The sequence below is a fragment of the Sinocyclocheilus anshuiensis genome, unplaced genomic scaffold (genome assembly GCF_001515605.1).
Source record: "Sinocyclocheilus anshuiensis isolate Anshui unplaced genomic scaffold, SAMN03320099.WGS_v1.1 scaffold813, whole genome shotgun sequence".
NCBI classification, from domain to species: domain Eukaryota; kingdom Metazoa; phylum Chordata; class Actinopteri; order Cypriniformes; family Cyprinidae; genus Sinocyclocheilus; species Sinocyclocheilus anshuiensis.
The window spans coordinates 1,340,627-1,360,799 of NW_015540942.1; the positions used below are offsets into that span (position 1 = coordinate 1,340,627).

The 20,173-nt window shown below is 37.8% G+C and overlaps 1 protein-coding gene and 1 long non-coding RNA gene across 4 annotated transcripts in view; both read left to right on the forward strand.

Annotated features, from left to right (window-relative positions):
• Positions 1-12,795, forward strand: part of LOC107689637 (uncharacterized) — a 51,239-nt gene extending 38,444 nt beyond the window's left edge. The window contains exon 4 of the long non-coding RNA XR_001634355.1: positions 12,734-12,795. This is a non-coding gene — a long non-coding RNA (uncharacterized LOC107689637). The remainder of the gene's footprint in view (positions 1-12,733) is intronic.
• A 2,627-nt stretch (positions 12,796-15,422) lies between these two features.
• The window catches only part of LOC107689638 (retinoic acid receptor alpha-B-like), a 92,764-nt gene continuing 88,013 nt past the window's right edge, over positions 15,423-20,173 (forward strand). For 2 of the 3 annotated variants that reach the window (XR_001634356.1, XM_016487722.1), the window contains exon 1: positions 15,423-16,090. Coding sequence is in view for 2 of the 3 variants with exons in the window: in XM_016487722.1 (XP_016343208.1) it covers positions 15,922-16,090 (169 nt within the window). In the remaining variant the exon portion in view is untranslated. The remainder of the gene's footprint in view (positions 16,091-20,173) is intronic. The other variant, XM_016487724.1, reaches the window with a different exon arrangement.

Genomic DNA, 20,173 nt, shown 5'->3' on the forward strand with positions numbered 1-20,173 from the left:
ATTGTCAGTAAAAAAAATTATGGCCAGTAAGTTTTCATCATCTATTGGCAGGTTTATCAAAAAAAAAAAAGAAAATCTGTTTTATTAATTAGCTTTTAATTCTTAATCATCTTTTCGCTAAGAGTTCCTGTGAGTGACCTGCAGGAAATGGCAACTCTATTTTATGTAAATATTATAAATAATTTAATATCCTCATATTGTCATATTGTCATCATAAGTTTTAAAGAATGATATTTCAACCCATTTTTGCTTATGTGTTTGACATATTAAGTGCATCAAATCAAAATAAAGGGGAAGGAAAGTGTATCTATAGTCTAATGTCATTTTCAGCTGTTTGTAGTACTGTTCTCTGTGTATTTTGCTATTTCAACCATGCAATATTTTGGAAAGAAAAGTAACAGACCAACTGGCAAGTCAAAGCTCAACTGTACCAATATTTAGTGTTTGAAAACATGTTACTTTTGGATTCTGCTAAAGTCTTTAAGGCACATGGAATATTGTGTGTTTTTTTTCTCTCAAATTCTCTCAATACATCCGTGTTTCTTATCCAGATATCTTCTAAGGCGTGAAAGGGTTAAGAGTTGTAGACTTGGTTTATGCGGTGGCATGCTGTTTGCGCCAAAGCCATCGGAGGGGGTTTGGTTATTGCCGGTAATAGCATCATTAGGGGGAGAAGCGTTCCAAACCATATTAAAGCCTTATAGCTGTATCAGTCATGTGAAATTATATGCCTTTGTTACGCCAGACTCAGCCCACCGTTTCATCTACCTAACCCAGAAATATGGCTTTCATTGCTATCGGGCCCGCTGCTGTGATAGATGATGCAGTTTCGTGTGCCAACGGAGGCGTATGTCTCTGCTTTTCACTTGTTTTTAATTAGCTTTCCAATGCTAATCAGGATGACTTTATTGAGTCCATCTTCACTTTAAGATCATTTTCCCCGGTATCATCTCAAAAACATTTTGATGAAAAGAAGGATGTTTACTCAGGCACTTCAGTGCAATGATATATTGCTCACAGTAAGATCTTTTCTGTGTAATTTTGAGATAAAGTGAAACAGTTCGACCCTCCATGCTGAAACTCTGCACGTCGGCCTCGAAGCCGGTGCCCTTTAGTGTGGTTTCGGCGAGATAGTGTGAGAAGATATTCCTCCGTCTCTCTCTCTCCAGAGTGGAAGGAACTGAAGGGTGGAGGGAGGTAAGGTATGCACGAGGGGGAAAGAGTTCCTCTCTCCTCAGTTAGGTTCATGTGAGCCACTTGACGGATAAGCCTTGGTGCGGCGGGCAGAAAGCGCTAGAGGCGCAGTGCTGATTAAAACTCAGACTGCTATCTATCATCTGCCCTCCCCCCTCTGCCCCGGCCCCTTCCACCCTCCTCCAGCGCCGTCTTCCTCGTATTATTCTCTGGTGTGGGCGCCACGTAACAGATGGGTTTCCCAGAATCCAATATCGTTCGGTGGGGTAAAAGCCATTTCCATGTGCCCATCACCCTCCTACAGAAGACACCCTTATTCCTTACAGTGTGAGTAGACCTCGGTGTCATGCATCTCTCTCTCTCTTTTTCTTTCTTTTCTCTTTCGCAGACCAATGTCCTCATTTCTCTCAGCCGGCCTTCTTATCTTTTCATGGTGGCTTTTCTCTCGCTGAGGATTTCGCTGAGGTTCTGAGACCATCTTGTCTTTCGTTGTTCTCTTTCTTTTAGTTGTTTATGATTCAGTAATCAAAAGAGTGTTTTTGGCGTGATAAACAGTGTTTACATGGCCAAGGAATTAATAAACATTGCACACACATTAAAGGAATTGTTGTGTACAAAAAAGCAGTACAAATCGTAATCCATATGACTTTTTTACTGTTCCAAGTCTTCATTTCACAGCTTTTTGGAAGGAACAGACTGACAAACGTATTATTTGCTATAACTCTCAAATCTTATGCATGCAATTTTAAAATGTGCATATTTAAATTTGATGCTACAAGACACAGTGGAAGAAATGACACTTGGCATCATTGACATCAAACCTGGGATGGCATGTCTTAACATATTTGTATGTTTAAAAGGAATATTTTTACAATTTTAATATTTTAAAATTAAAATGTTACAAAATATTTCTATTTCAGATCAATTCATTTCTATTAAAATTTCTGTTCATCAAAAATCCTGAAATAATATGTATCACAATATCCGCAAAAAGCAGCACGGATGTTTTCAGCATTGATAATAATAAGAAATATTTTTTGAGCAGCACATCAACATTATAGAATGTGACACTGAAGACTGGAGTAATGGAAAATGCACCTTTGTCAATGCAGGAATAAATTCGTTTATTAAAATACAAAACTGTTATTTCAAATTGTGACAATATTATAGTTTTACTGTATTTTTCAGCAAATAAATGCAGCCTTGGTGGTCATAAGAGAATTCTTTCAAATCTTAATGATCCCAGACTTTTGAATATTAGTGTACACATGTGAATGAGATTTTAAATCTCTGATAATCTTTTCAATAAATAACAACATAAACTTTGATGTCTTCCTCAAACAAAACCTCTGTATGATTACAGAAATGCATTTGTTGCAATTTTGTCACCAGTCTCAACATTCTGATATTCAACATTCTCCATTTTCAGAAGAAAGATAAGGCTTTCAAATGACATGAGGGTGAGTAAATGTTGACCAAATGTTCACTTTTGAGTGAACTATCCCTTTAAGATATTTTGAATTTCAGGATGTTAATTTGTAAATAAATACATTTTGTTAATGTGTACCAATTTTTCATCTCTGTGCAAGTCCTGGAGGTCATGTTCAGCTTGCTCTTGTTTGTTCCACTGGGTCATATCATGCAGCATGGTTTGCACTTCCTGGGGATTTATCTAGATAGATGGAGGCACTTCTATGGATTAGATCCATTTCGGACTGAAAATTGTCTGCTGGTTTGCAAAATGAGAAAGGTGAACATAATTTTTGTAGTTAGGGCATGAGGTCAAAAATCTGGTTTCTGCCTCATTCTGTGTGCAATGAGAGCTCAGCATGCCTCTTTGTAGCCAGTCTCTCTCTCTCTCTCTCTCTCTCTCTCTCTCTCATTTTCTGTGTCCTGGTGGCCTGGTTTTGAAGCCCCTCAGTAATAGGATTATGTGTGCCATGGCTGACTTTGTGAGAAAGGAAAAAGCAAAAAAGAGATGTCAACACACAGTGTTCCCGATGGACACAAATGGAAAGACATTTAAAAAAAGATCACCTAGTAACAAGAAGACACCCTTGGGTTTCTGGGAAACGGTATAGGTGGGAGATAACAGAAAAATGGGCCTAAGAGACCGAAACAATGTGTAAAGACAAGTTTTTGTTACCATAGAAGCATACTCTGTGCACATACCCAATGGTCTATAGATCATCACATTCACCCATAGAGTTAAGCATGTATAGAGGCATGTATAGTCTCTTTCGCTCTCACTTCCTTTAATTTACACAAACACTCATATTTAGTCTGTATCTGACACTACAGTGTGTGTTCCACTGACCATGCCAAAAAAGTGGGAATGAGCTATAGGCTGTGTATTTTCTTTTCTTTTATCCTTTGTACGTTTTTGTCCTGTCTAATCAATCACTTCTCTCTGTCTTCTATAATGGACCTACAGTATATACTAGGGATGCACCGATACCACTTTTTTCAGAACGAGTCCGATACCGATACTTTCATTTTTGGTACTCGCCGATACCGATACCTGCATTTTCACAGCATTTGTAATTTAAAAAAAAAATATTGGGTACAGAATCAAAATAATAGTAATAATAATAATATGAATCATGTTAGTTGGCTTCATTTAGCAAACAGATATTACCTTCAGTTATTTCCACACTTAATTATACCTGTTAAAATGTATTGTATAAGCTTTTGTTACTTTCACTGTTCATTTTAATGGCACATTAGAGCTACTCCATTGCAGCAGCTCACTACTGTAATCACAAAACGTAACCACTCGTTATACATTATACGAGTGCACGCGTACTATTTTGGTGATGTAATTTGCGTCACGCGCAGTGTACACGGACCCTCCCGTACGAGTAAAAACCGAAGTATACTTTGGCCTTAAAGCAAGCTAAACATACACAGCGCGCACACGTTTTTATTGGTGCAGAATGAGAGAGACAGCCTAGCGCATTTCACAACTTGTGCTTTGTTTTACTTACTTGCTTTTGACATATCCGACCAAACTACAAACTTTCCCGTGATGTCTGAGATATTCACTCGACAAGCTCGCGCATCTGTGCAGCCGCGCGCTCAATCCACTCAGCGCGCTCTGCTTATCAGCTCGGGTACATCTGCTAAACAGGCGTGAATATTGAATGTTTAACATTATATTAATTACTTACATGTACTTCATAGACATCCTTAATCTCTAATAACTCCATTCTACTCTCTGTTGTTCTGTTTTCAGTGTTTCTTTTTCTGGACACAGCTCTTTTCACACGCTGTCTGGTATCGGTGCATTTTTACGAGTACGAGTACAGGAGCGCAGAATCGGGTGCACCTCTAGGGTGCATATTGTGCAGGTACAGCAGTCGCAATGATATTATTACGCAGCGACTGAAAATAGGCTAACTTCCATCAACATAACCAACGTGACCACCTGCTTGCACAAGGAGCGTGCTGGGGACTATTTTCAGGCGCTGCGTAATATCATTGCGCCTGCTGCACCCATGGTAACGGTCTAATCAGATTCAATGATCTATGCCAAGCTAAGCTAAAAGTGCTACCGCCAGACCCGGAGATCGGCTGAATGGATTCAAAAACGGTAAAACTCAACTGTTTAACTCTAGGGGAGTTGGAAAATGAGCCTATTTTTAAAAATAGTGGAGTGCTCCTTTAATATCTACTTTTTATTGGTTATCAGCTATAACATGAGCATAATTATTGGCTTATCTATACTATCTGTATGTATAGATCCAGCCATGTAAAACTGTTGCCAAATTATACTGTATATACCGTGGTCTTTATATGGTAATTCAAAGAATACCATAGTATTACCGTAAGTGATGCACAATATATCGGTATTCTATCAGTTATTGGCTGTTTTATTATTATTTAATACTGGTATTTAATTTCATTTTTTATTTAATTTTGTTTTTCATAATGCACATACAGTAATGTTGTGAACTTGTGATGTTTTATTAATTTATTTAATTAGACAAAATAATAAAGATTTTTAATATCTGCAATTTATCGGTTATCAGCTTTAGCGTGGAAAGAATTATCAGCTTATCTGTTCCAGCCAGAATATTTATATTGGTACATCCCTAATTGGCATCATGGAAGTGTACAAAAATCATGGTAACATGTTTTTGTAAGGCACGGGCTGCTTCTGACATGCAGGCTGCAAATGCATGGAGTGAATAGCGATCATGTGTGTATCTATAGATCAAGCCTTTCTTCCTGTGTAATCGAAACGCTCCCTTGGCATGCTCTATATGCGTGATGTTCACATGCATTTAGCTCTCTCTCCCTCATAAAGGTGATAGTTCTCGTTTAGTGCATAGATTTATTACCTCTGCTCATCTCATACCTATAGTAATGACCTTTGAAACTACCTCCTCGTTCTCGAACACCTCCCTCTCTCCCACTTGTCTCCTTTACCACATGTCTGCAGTCTCAATTCATTTCCCTTCATTTCATTTGGCTGTCTTAATGGACAAGGGGAAGGGGAAATAGAGCCCATTACTGGGCTATGGACTTTCATCATCTCTCTCGTTCTCTGTCTGCCCCTCTTCTCCCCCACCTCCCTCTCTCTCTCATGGCTCTCTAATGGCTAATGCTAATGAACAGAGACATCTTTAACAAAAAGACATTGAAGCAAAAAAGAACCTTCTATTTCAGAGAGGAAATTGTGTTTTACAGTTCTCTCTCTCTCTCCTTCTTGGTGTGTGTGTGTGTGTGTGTGTGTGTGTGTGTGTGTGTGTGTGTTCAGCGAGCTCTTTATCTGAGTGTGGTGCTTGTAGACACGGCCATGCCAAGTACAATGTATTGACCTCTGGCCTTGAACAAATGCTAATCAATGAGTCCAGCAGTCCAAGTCCAGGAAGTCCTTAGGGACGGCATTCAAAACCCCCTCCGTTTGTGGTCTAGACAGCGGCCAGATCCTTTAGGAATCATTTTTACTCTAAACTTCCACTGGCTGATTCAATCCAACCACTTACTCCTTAAAATCTGTCAGGAAGGTTGCCAGTTCCCTTTATTTTTTCCCTCTACTTGCCTTGCAATATGTTTACACACCAAGTTCTTTATTTTGCCAGATCCTCTTACTTTTACTCCCCTTTAATGTGTGGTCTGATTCCAAGGGCTTTTGGCCCGACGTTTCTTGCAGCACACTTAAGTGTCCCCAGAGGAGTTTTCTCATGGAAAGAGTGCCACTTTAACTCTAATATTCCTCCCCTCACACATAATTTTGTGTCTGACTGTACAGTTTGACTGCATATGTGTACTGAGGGAGTTTTCATATCTATATGTGTGTGCGGAGTGGATGTCTGTCAGATTAGGGAGTGTTTTATAAAGGTGGTTTTGGTTTGTTTGTAAGAGAGCAGTCGGCCCAGATGTTGTGTGTTATTGTGTGTGGGGGTGCGAGTATTTTAAAATTTTTTTTTTTTTTTTTTTACATTTTTTTTGTGATCAGTGATATTCTGAAACCATAGAAAGATAAGTGATGACTAACAATGTAATGTTTAACACTAGAACCGCCACGGGGTAAATTTTACCCGTGGCTGTTTTTAAAACGTACATAAAAGATTTTTAATAAAACATTCATGTCTCCCAGTCACTGACTTTTACTAATTAATAATTTAATAATTAATTAGGGGAAGCTGTGCACTTGAATTTGTCATCGCATCATCCTATGCAATGTGGTGAATTATTATTGCTCATTATTGTCTATAGGCTATTTTAGTCATTTAAATAACATAGGTTATCTTAATATATTGATTAATGACATTGTATTATAATAGCCTAATACACCACCCAAATATGTAGGCTATTTACTTCCTTCTAATTCTCGTTGTCAGTGCAGGCTTGTTTAGCTTAATATTGACCTTTATGAAAAGTGACTAGTGTAGCCTGCATAAAAAAGCCTTGAACATAAAACAACAGGACAAAAATATAGTTGATGACGATAGACATAATCATTTCATGACTCTAGACACTTCTTTGTGAAGACAGTAGCATAATACAGTGAAATAATATGTTCTTTAGCCATTCAAAAACAGCTGTCATGTGCGTGGGTAAAATTTACCCGCTGGTGCTTTTAGGTATACAGTGACCCCTGGAGGTTCTAGTGTTAAATAGATGGTGCTAAGGCGTGCTCAACAAAATAGTGCTTTTGGAGATGCGCTGATATTAAAGTTCTGGCTGGTAATTATTTTTAAGCTACGGCTGTACCGATTTAAAAAAAAGAAATAAACATATGAAATTGAAATGATAAAAAATAAAAAATCACAGTTTCCACAAAAATATTAAGCAGCACACCTGTTTTCAGTATTGAAAAAATAGATTTTAAATTGTAATAATATTCCACAATATTATTGTTTTTCCTATATTTTCATAAAATAGAGACTTCTTTCAAAAAGATTAAAATATCTTACTGACCCCAAACTTTTTTAAGTAGTACTTTGTTAAATACTTTAAGTTCCTTAATGGACAATTTTGGACATGTTTTAGGTTGTCTTGAAATAAAAATGCAAGCTAGTTGTAGTTCTGCTTTACTGTGCACAGTGGATATATATTTTGTGGGTAATTCTGTTGCAGGGTTGTAGTTAGGGATGATAATGTGCAATAAATACTGTTGACAGTTGCAGTCTGTACCTCTGCTGCAAAAGGAGACATGGACCAATGCCACAGGCAATGACGGAAAGTGAAAGGGAAACACTGTGTGTGTGTGTGTGTGTGTGTGTGTGTGTGTGTGCGTGTGTGCGTGTGTGCGTGTGTGTGCGTAAGCTCCTAAAGTAGGTCCACATGTCTCTCCCAGTTATGCCTAAATAGCAAAGGTCAAGGTTCCTGAATCTTAGGCCACGAACCTTGACCTTTTGTTATTGCACATTTCCCTCAGTCTGCCAGATCTTCTGTTCTCTCATACACAGACTCCGATTCTGTATTATCATCATCCATGGTCCAAGAGACAGCCAACCAGCATGTTTTAATATGCGTACATGTATGTACAGATACCGATATACATCCTAAATGTGTTCTGTCACACTCACATACACAAACACACACACACCACTGCATTAGATTCATGTGAGTGCTGGTTAAGGCAAGCACTAAAACATGTATAAGATGAGATTGTGAAAGCACAATGCTGAAGAGCATGCATGATGAATGATATCAATGTGCATAACTCTGAGCCTGCATTGTCTATGCAAATGGGTTATTGACATAATAAGCTTTTTGTTTAGTGGATCATACATGAAAGCACAAAAGTCTGTTAAAATTGTCCTTACGCTCTAAAAAAATGCTGGGTTAAAAACAATGCTGGGTTCGTTTTAAGCCAGCCATTTAGTCATTTTTAAACAATAGTTGAGTTAAATAAAACTACCCAGAAGGTTGGGTTAAACATTTAAGTTGCTGGGATTGTCCATATTTCACCCAGCGCTGGGTTGTATTTAACACACCATTTTTTACATTGATTGTACATTGTACATTGATTTTGAATGGTTAATACATTTTATATTATAAAACTGTTAGTAAAATAAACTAAAAATGGAAAAACTCTAGATAAAATGACAAGTTAATTTTCATTCCAACAGTTTTAACAACACTAAAAAACATGAAGGAACTGAGTAGTAAACGGATTAAGAATGTTAAATAGATCTCGTCTATACATAGATAGCATGTGGTTTAGTAATTAGTAAGGGTGAATTTTTTGAGTACCTTTTTGAAGTTTGCTCATCCAGTTAGAGGAGATTATATCTCTTTCAAAAAGGGCATTTGTCACAAAAAAACTTAATGGTCAGGTTTTTTGTCATATATGACACTATTCGTAAAAAAGCACTTTATGAACTTTATGATTATTTTATCACTGATAATGTAAAAGCTGTGTTGATGCCTGCTATTTTTTGGGGTCAACTGCAGAAACGTACAGAATACATTACATACGCCATATTATACTTAATATGTTTAATTGTTATTGTGCAGTATGTATATACAGTTTGCGTGTGAACATGTGTGTAAAGAGAGGGCACTTCTGATGTTTTGGTATGAATCATGGGTTTCTCACTCTGAGTGATTGCTTGTCAGTGTTTTTGCTAAACTGTGCATCACCTCAAGTCTTGCGTGTATGATTTGCATGGGAACTAGTTTGTCCTCAACCACACTTACTTTCGCTGTCAGAGTATTTGTGCATATGTCTATATGATTATGTGTGTATATGTCCCTTATCCACTATAGAAAACATAAGCACCTACGATTATGCCCGTCACGTAAGCTGATTGTAATGTGTGTTGTGTATGTAGTGTGCATAGTGGAAATGTTAACATAGTTTCATAAAGATCCAGCGAAATCTCTTTGCAAGCAGATTTTTCTTACCTGTGCTGATGTATTTTCTCTTGAAACATAAAGTTTGATTAGTAATATTGTAGGCTATTTATTTATGTATGTATGTATTTATTTATTTATTTTTCATTTTAGTATGTATTTATTTATTTTTCGTTTTACCTACAGATATTTATATAGCCAAATGGCTTTCATTTACCTCACAGGCACAAACCATAATTTGTTAATTGCAATAGCATTAGGTGGAGGGACAATCTCATTCTAGAAAACTTTTGATTAGACCAAAATTTTTGTGCAGAATCAGTCATCAATATTTTTTTGATTCCGTGCTCACTAAAGGTTATATCTGCAAAAGATGAATTTGATCAACTTTTAGAAGAATACACTCTAAAAAATGCTGGGTTAAATACAACCCAGTGCTGGGTAAAATAGGGACAAACCCAGCAATTGGGTTGTTTTGACCCAGCGGTTGGGTTACTACCCAGAAGGTTGGGTTAAACATTTAACCCAACCGCTGGGTCAAAACAGCCAAATTGCTGGGTTTGTTCCTATTTTACCCAGCACTGGGTTGTATTTAACCCAGCATTTTTTAGAGTGTACTAGCTATAGATTAGCCTCAAAACTAACAGACATGGACTACAAACAAAATGTACTTGTTTCTTGTCATAAATCTAATAACGTCAAGTGAAGCTATGCTTAAAACAGATTTAACCATCTTACGGAAACATTTCACACAAATGTATAGCGACTCTTTTCTCTCTTTTTCCATCTTGGTTTCTTTATTCCTGTCTCTCTGTCTTTCACACATATACAGTCCTCTAATCTCTCTTTATCACACGTTCTCACACATTCTCACGCATTCTCTGGCATTGAATTAGTGAGTTCATTGCTATGTAAAGGAGACCAGTGGGGTTTAACCTACTTAGTACGCCTTTTAATAATTTATGAGTGAGATTTGAGAGCCGTGTGCAGCACAATAAGGTATCTTCACTTGCTCTTTTTCGGCTTTGATCTCTCCCTCTTGCTGCCTCCTTTTTCTACTTTTTCTCTCAGTTTCTCATTCCCGCTTTGAGCGGTACCCCCATGATGCCCTGCATGCCTTCAGGGAGATTCATTATCCATATTCCATATGGGAGGATATTTGAATTAGATTTATTTGTGCAGTATTTCTATATCTGTTGTGTAGTCTGGAGAATGGATGGGTAGAGTCGAGCAGAAAGACGCGAGATAGGGTAATACAAATGGACTTGGAAGGTAAGGACAGATAGACGCTGGGATGGTGAAGAAGCAGACGTACTGATTACAGATAGACAGATTTCTTGCTCATCACTGGTTCTTCAGACAGTGTTTTTCCTCCTCCACCTCACAGTTCGTGCTCTCACATTTCCAGGTTATGCCCCGATAGATAGTGTTAATGAGGGATTCTGACAGACGGTCTGTGTGAAGATCCTGCTCTGTGTTCCTGAGGGATCTCCTCAGTTAACAAGCTCACTGGGGAAGACCTTGGCAGCATTTTCCCACGCTGTCAAGCTGAGCTCAGTGTTCAAGAACGGGCCCTGAGTGTTCAAATTGCAGTCTTTGCCTCTTTCTTTCTCTAATTTCTCAGTTTATTTGCACTCTGTCTGAGGTATGACGTCAAACTGGATGTATTGTGATGTTCCAGATGTCTGTCAGCGAAACTTTAAGAATGGAGAATAAATTCCTATGGTTAGTAAGACCAGAGTTCAGCAATCATTATATCTAATCTGAGTGCGGTCTGTGATGTATCACACTGTATAACATGGGTTATTGGTTTTTCAGTGGCCAGTACTGATAACGATATTTAGAAGGGTGGCCAATGAGTAGTCAGATTTTTTTTGGTGGAGATTTATTTCTGTGGAGATTTAGGGAAATTCTGTGGAACATGATATTGTGTTGAACAGAGCTGAGGTGTTACCGATCATTCAACATTATGAATAATGGCCATTAGAACTGGTCCTTTGCAAAAGCTCCACCCTCTTGTTGCTAACGCAGACAAGCTTTATAGAACATCCCATAGAAATGAACTGAAGGTTTCCAAACCTTTTCAGTAAACTGTGCTCATGATGTGTTAAAATAGTTACAATTCTTATGTGGGTTTAATGAATTAACACAGAAAATATATATTTTTTCTTTTTTTAAAAGAATGGTGAAATTAGTGACATGGTAGTGACAAGCAAATGCTTCTAACAGTCAACTGAAAAGTGAATAGCCTCTTGTGAACGCAGTTAGAAGTGATAGCAGAAGTGTAAGTCAACACAACTGTGCCTAATGTTACTACAATACATTCTCTACTGGTAATGTGGACTCTTTAGTTACTATTGACACTAACATGACATGAATCAATATGTAAATTATGTTAATTTAGTAACTGTAATTTACGTACTGTAGGAGCAACCGTCACACTGCACACTACCGTCCAAATGTCTGTGGTCAGTAAGAATTTTTTTTTTTTTTTTTTTTAAGAAATTAATACAATTTTTTCAGCAAAGACACGTTAAATTGATCAAATTGAACAGTAACGACATTTGTAATGTTGCAAAATGTAATTTCAGATGAACTGTTATTTTGAACTTTAGATTTATCAAAGAAAAAAATGAAATCACAATTGCTACAAAAATATTAAGCAGCGCTGTTTTCTGTTGGTAAATGTTTCTTGAGCACCAAATCAGCATATCAGAATGATCATGTGACACTGAAGACTGGAATAATGGCAGCTTTTAAAATTATATTTTAAAGTGTAATAATATTTAATATTCAAATAGAAAACAATTATTTTTATTACAGTTATTACAGTTTTTACAGCATTCCTGATCAAATAGCAGCTTTGTTGAGCATAAGAGACTTTAAAAAAAAAAACGTTTGAATGGTATAGATGTTCTTTTAGGAATGAAGGCTGACACATAATTTAATCCACAGCATGTACTTATCAGGAATTATTTAAAGATTTGGAAAAGCATGTATGATATAATGACAGCAAAATAAAATTAAATGAAAAATTGTACTCTATTGAAAATATTGGTAAACAGCAAAAGTGCATTATCCATTGACTGGACACTTTTTTTGGGGCCGATATATATTTGTCACAACTATATACAGTAGGATTTGAAATGCATGCACGCAAACACATCTGACAACTAAAAAATGTCCTCTTCTCTGTTCCTTTCCACTCTTTTTCTGTCTTTCCTAGGTCACTGTGTTGGACTGACTGTCTTTTGGACAGGTTTGACCCGAGAGCAGTTTGTCACCCCCTTTTTTAGAGTGTACTAGCTATAGATTAGCCTCAAAACTAACAGACATGGACTACAAACAAAATGTACTTGTTTCTTGTCATAAATCTAATAACGTCAAGTGAAGCTATGCTTAAAACAGATTTAACCATCTTACGGAAACATTTCACACAAATGTATAGCGACTCTTTTCTCTCTTTTTCCATCTTGGTTTCTTTATTCCTGTCTCTCTGTCTTTCACACATATACAGTCCTCTAATCTCTCTTTATCACACGTTCTCACACATTCTCACGCATTCTCTGGCATTGAATTAGTGAGTTCATTGCTATGTAAAGGAGACCAGTGGGGTTTAACCTACTTAGTACGCCTTTTAATAATTTATGAGTGAGATTTGAGAGCCGTGTGCAGCACAATAAGGTATCTTCACTTGCTCTTTTTCGGCTTTGATCTCTCCCTCTTGCTGCCTCCTTTTTCTACTTTTTCTCTCAGTTTCTCATTCCCGCTTTGAGCGGTACCCCCATGATGCCCTGCATGCCTTCAGGGAGATTCATTATCCATATTCCATATGGGAGGATATTTGAATTAGATTTATTTGTGCAGTATTTCTATATCTGTTGTGTAGTCTGGAGAATGGATGGGTAGAGTCGAGCAGAAAGACGCGAGATAGGGTAATACAAATGGACTTGGAAGGTAAGGACAGATAGACGCTGGGATGGTGAAGAAGCAGACGTACTGATTACAGATAGACAGATTTCTTGCTCATCACTGGTTCTTCAGACAGTGTTTTTCCTCCTCCACCTCACAGTTCGTGCTCTCACATTTCCAGGTTATGCCCCGATAGATAGTGTTAATGAGGGATTCTGACAGACGGTCTGTGTGAAGATCCTGCTCTGTGTTCCTGAGGGATCTCCTCAGTTAACAAGCTCACTGGGGAAGACCTTGGCAGCATTTTCCCACGCTGTCAAGCTGAGCTCAGTGTTCAAGAACGGGCCCTGAGTGTTCAAATTGCAGTCTTTGCCTCTTTCTTTCTCTAATTTCTCAGTTTATTTGCACTCTGTCTGAGGTATGACGTCAAACTGGATGTATTGTGATGTTCCAGATGTCTGTCAGCGAAACTTTAAGAATGGAGAATAAATTCCTATGGTTAGTAAGACCAGAGTTCAGCAATCATTATATCTAATCTGAGTGCGGTCTGTGATGTATCACACTGTATAACATGGGTTATTGGTTTTTCAGTGGCCAGTACTGATAACGATATTTAGAAGGGTGGCCAATGAGTAGTCAGATTTTTTTTGGTGGAGATTTATTTCTGTGGAGATTTAGGGAAATTCTGTGGAACATGATATTGTGTTGAACAGAGCTGAGGTGTTACCGATCATTCAACATTATGAATAATGGCCATTAGAACTGGTCCTTTGCAAAAGCTCCACCCTCTTGTTGCTAACGCAGACAAGCTTTATAGAACATCCCATAGAAATGAACTGAAGGTTTCCAAACCTTTTCAGTAAACTGTGCTCATGATGTGTTAAAATAGTTACAATTCTTATGTGGGTTTAATGAATTAACACAGAAAATATATATTTTTTCTTTTTTTAAAAGAATGGTGAAATTAGTGACATGGTAGTGACAAGCAAATGCTTCTAACAGTCAACTGAAAAGTGAATAGCCTCTTGTGAACGCAGTTAGAAGTGATAGCAGAAGTGTAAGTCAACACAACTGTGCCTAATGTTACTACAATACATTCTCTACTGGTAATGTGGACTCTTTAGTTACTATTGACACTAACATGACATGAATCAATATGTAAATTATGTTAATTTAGTAACTGTAATTTACGTACTGTAGGAGCAACCGTCACACTGCACACTACCGTCCAAATGTCTGTGGTCAGTAAGAATTTTTTTTTTTTTTTTTTTTAAGAAATTAATACAATTTTTTCAGCAAAGACACGTTAAATTGATCAAATTGAACAGTAACGACATTTGTAATGTTGCAAAATGTAATTTCAGATGAACTGTTATTTTGAACTTTAGATTTATCAAAGAAAAAAATGAAATCACAATTGCTACAAAAATATTAAGCAGCGCTGTTTTCTGTTGGTAAATGTTTCTTGAGCACCAAATCAGCATATCAGAATGATCATGTGACACTGAAGACTGGAATAATGGCAGCTTTTAAAATTATATTTTAAAGTGTAATAATATTTAATATTCAAATAGAAAACAATTATTTTTATTACAGTTATTACAGTTTTTACAGCATTCCTGATCAAATAGCAGCTTTGTTGAGCATAAGAGACTTTAAAAAAAAAAACGTTTGAATGGTATAGATGTTCTTTTAGGAATGAAGGCTGACACATAATTTAATCCACAGCATGTACTTATCAGGAATTATTTAAAGATTTGGAAAAGCATGTATGATATAATGACAGCAAAATAAAATTAAATGAAAAATTGTACTCTATTGAAAATATTGGTAAACAGCAAAAGTGCATTATCCATTGACTGGACACTTTTTTTGGGGCCGATATATATTTGTCACAACTATATACAGTAGGATTTGAAATGCATGCACGCAAACACATCTGACAACTAAAAAATGTCCTCTTCTCTGTTCCTTTCCACTCTTTTTCTGTCTTTCCTAGGTCACTGTGTTGGACTGACTGTCTTTTGGACAGGTTTGACCCGAGAGCAGTTTGTCACCCCCGGAGCACTGCTTCTCATTTCCTCTTGTGTCATATCGCCCTAGTCCGTCCTGCTGAAACTGGGTGGATTTGAGTGAGATCAGGCTCTTGTGAAGAGTAACAACCCCGTTAAACAGTGCTGGAATTTACTCAACACACTTTTATTCCGAGAGAACTTTGGGATTGTATCCAGAAAGTTACATAACACCAAAACAAAGAGCGCTACACCTGTGAGCCGTACACTTTGATCGAATGGCGTCATAACCACTCACACGCACCCTGGATCACCAATCATTAACCTGTTTCTGTCTTACAGCCACAATAGCAAGCGCTCGCAAAGACAATCGCAGACAAAGCTCTCCTAGTTGGATTACCAAAAGTAGCTCATGATGGGAAAGTAGACATCCGGCAACACGGATAACCTGCACAGAGGTCTGGGACTCAGTGTGGTATCTGAGCGTGCCATGTCTGGAAACGGCAACCCCTGCCCCAGCCCCGGAGGTCTGGGCACCCATTTAGGGGGCTTCCCTATGACGCACTACCCTTACTTCTTTCCTCATATGCTAGGAGGGCTCTCCCCTCCAGCGCTTCCAGGACTTCCTGTCAGTGGATACAGCACTCCATCTCCTGCAAGTGAGTACCCTTTTTTTCTGGTGTGAAACTTCTGTGTCTTGCTATCAGCCAATGCATTCAGGTGTGATACATTTAAAGACATTTACATTTACATTAATTCATTTGGCAGACGCTTTTATCCGAAGCGACTTACAGTTGTGAAATACAACAAGCGATGTATCATAAGATGACAATAAACATGAGAGGTGCCCGTTATACAAGGTTTCAGTCATCGTTCAAAATAGTAAAAAGCTAGGACTAGAGGATAATAAGAAAACAGAAAATGTGAAGGCATAGAATTTTTTTTATTATTATTATTGTTTTTGGAGGCAGTTAGATGCTCACGGAAGAGATGAGTTTTCAGTTGTTTCTTGACGATTGTGAGGGATTAGGCTGTTCGGATGGAGTTAGGTTTACCGACCGCAGGCTTCTGGAGGGGATGCAGATGCATAGAAGAGAGCGGAGGTAAGGTGCGGAGCCTGTGCAGTTCTGCAGGCAAGCAAGTTCTGTAGCAAGTCTTGAACTTGATGCGAGCCGCGACTGGAAGCCAGTGCAGAGAGATGAGAAGCGGTGTGACATGGGCTCTCTTGGGCTTATTGAAAACAAGACGTGCTGCTGCATTCTGAATCATTTGCAGAGGTCTGATTGCACATGTTGGAAGTCCAGCCAGAAGAGCATTGCAATAGTCCAACCTAGAAATGACAAGCGCCTGGACGAGAAGCTGTGTGGCATGCTCTGCTAGGAAGGGTCTGATAAAGAATGGTGCATGGTGTATTGTGAAAAGTACAAGACGTACGTACTAAATAAACTCCTGTTACCTGATGTTTATCATGCAAGGCGGTACAGCACATTTAAACCTAAAATAAACATTTCACCCAAAAATGAAAATGATGTCATTTTCTTTTAAAATATAGTTTATTTTCTCCATACTGTAGTTCATAGAATGGAGGCCAGTTTCTGCCTCAGCTACTCTACAGGGTAATTTTATATTTCAAAATGTGACTATCACAATTGTGACTTTTTTATTTTTAAAAATATCTCACAGTTGCACAGTTATCTTTTTTTTTTACTATTTTATGCCACAGTGACCAGGGACTAACAAGCTCCAGAAAGGATGAAAAAATATAGCGCTATATGCATTACCTCTCAAAATTTGAGAGTCAATTAGATTTTTTAAAATCTTTTTGAAAGAAGTCTTTTATGCTCACCAAGGCTGAATTTTATTTGATGTATTTTTTATTTTAATATATTTTGAAATGTATCTTATTTCTGTGATGTCGAAGCTGAATTTTCAGCAGCCATTGCTGCTGTGGAAATGCCATTGAAGCCATTGATTCAGTGTCACATGATCCTTCAGAAATCTTTATAATATGCTGATTCGATGCTGATTATCAATGTTGAAAACAGTTGTGCTGCTTAATATTTTTTGTGGAAACCGTGATTTTTTCAGGATTCTTTGATGAATAGATGATTACACTCCTATCAAATGAAATCTTCTGTATGATGACAGAATTTTATTTTTGGGTGAACTGTCTCTTTAAGATTTTTAAAAAGATCTTTAAGAAGGGTTAGTAGTAGCTGTGATTGGTCTTTTACATATGTGCTCGCTACAGTTTAATTAAGGGATGTAAATATGTTCTTGACAATATGGTGTCTGCTGTTTTTCTGTGTACTTTACAAATCACCCACTGATCATATTAAGCCTTAGAAGACCCTTGATTAAATACTGTTAAAGTCCAGCTTTAATTTTTAAACAACCAATATGGGACCATTTTAAAAACCCGTTGTTGGAGATATAGTCTAGCTTTCATAACTTTGGAATTTGTCTCTTCATATTTTTTGAAAATCTATTTCAGCATAGCTTGTGTGTGCATAAATGTATGAAATACGGTTTAAATCTATATGTTAGAGTGACTGACTATTTTAAATCCCTCTGAAGTTTTGGTTCATTGGTGCTTGTGATCTGACAGATGTTTTTATGCTCAACTTTATGCTCTTCTCCGCTAACATGCATTGAATTTGATTATAGCCCAAACATATTATCCTGCTGTTCCATAAGACCTTGATGTGTCAGATCTCATTGGTTTATTCAGGTTATCTCTGCTATCTGTTGTTTGGCCTGTTCTGCACTTTGAGGTGCAAAAACCACCGGAATGTTCCTGGGCAAAACTGAGATGCCATGCTGCCCACAGTGCCTGGGGTTATGAACGCCCTTATGTGAACTAGTCCTGTATGTGTTAGCTCGGGTCTGTTTGTGCATGCGATATTTGCATGCGAGTACTTGATGATTACTGAATGAAACATGAAAAAGCATGGTTTCTTCATAGCTTCTTAGCAATAGTAGAGATGCGCAATATATCACAAAAATCGCCTTATTTTTCATTTCTTGACAATACTTGAGATATATTTTGATATTTATGTCAAGTTTAAGTAAGCCATTCATAGGTCATTTCCACAGAAAAAATGTAAATTGCTGCACTTTCAAAACATCAGTTTGTTTGCGTATCCCAACCAGCCCAAATTCACACTGTCTCAACCAATAGTGTGAATTTGGGGGCAGGACTACATTTTTAAGTACAGTAGACAAGACATGCCAAAACTTGAATTAGAACAGCCAACTGGAGTAATGACGCAAATCACAGAATTAAAAATGACAGTTTGAACTGATTCACAGAAAAGAACCAAACTCTTACTCTATTTTTGCTACTACTCTTAAAGAAAACAGCCATTTTGAGTAATGACACAAATCACTGAATCAAACGTTCTAATTGATTCATTTTAAGAATGACCGTTTGAAATGATTCAAACACGTAAATAAACCAAACTCTTATGCCATTTTTGCTACTGATGTTTAAATCTGAGATGCTATTAAAATACTGTTGTAAGACAAGTTTGTATCGCAAAACTTGGAGAATTTAGTGGCCAAATAAAATGTGCATTTAAATCATCACAGTGTTTACAATGCTGCTTATTTTATTTCATGCAAAATCATCAAACTTACAGCATAGATATTAATATATTGGCAAGCAAGACCATAATGAGTAAATTATACAGCAGGACGATTTATAGTCCTATCTTCAGTCGTAGCTTTCCAATCAACCCTGGCGAGAGGAAGAGTTGTCGTGTTGTTCTGTGATCTGTGGAGACATTCCCGTCCACTTTGCACACTTGAAATGACAGTACATAATGTTTTGACTCGGTGGGTGGGAGTGCATCTACTGATGCAGTGGCTGCCACCAACCGCCGTCGGCAGGGAGGCTTTGGCAGTCAGTCAGCGGCAGCTCCCTTCAGGGCCCGGAGCTACTAATGTGCCTCTCTGCATAGTGCTATATGACAAACAACCCTCTGACGCTCTCGGGGGGCTAATTATTACACACCCCCTGCTGACTTGCAGAAAGACTCAGCACGTTGTCAGGCGAGAAAAGGCGTGCAGCAAAAATTTGGTGCCCCATGTGAGAAAAGGGGGTTGGGGGGTGTTGTGGGAATGTTATTATTTTGCTTCCAGAGGATGATGCAAAAGTTTGCATGGGATGACCTCTGGTAAACCTATTAGTCAGGGAGACACCGTGAAACCCAAATAAGTTTGCTGGTTTGGCTTTGGGTGGTGTATTTGCATGAGGTCCAAATAAGAGAACACGGATCGATAGTGTGCATAGCATTTATTTATCATCTTGCACAAGAGGTGGGATATGGAATATGGATGGATATGGAGGTGCCTGTTATTGTCGAGCTCTCCTAACTTGACTTAAACAGCCGCTAGAAGGAATCCCCAAGGTGCTTCTTGTCACTTTCTGTGCTGTAATGATGTGTCAACTGCCAGGCACAGAATTCAAGCAGCTGCAAGGTACGGTGATTAGATTTGGGCTCGCGGAAGTTATGCAGAGCTAGCAGACTTCAACCTCCAATTTGGGCATCTTAGTTAGCATGATATGTGAGTGTTTCAGTGTGGTTTCTAGAAAGGAAGTTGAAAGGTGGACGTCTGTCCTTCTAATAAAGACTGACAGTGAGTCTAAGTCTGATTCTCATGTATGTACAAAGTTTATTAGTCTCGGCACTGCAGTTATGAATTGCTCAGCTCTCACGAGAGGCTTTGTACACTAAAAA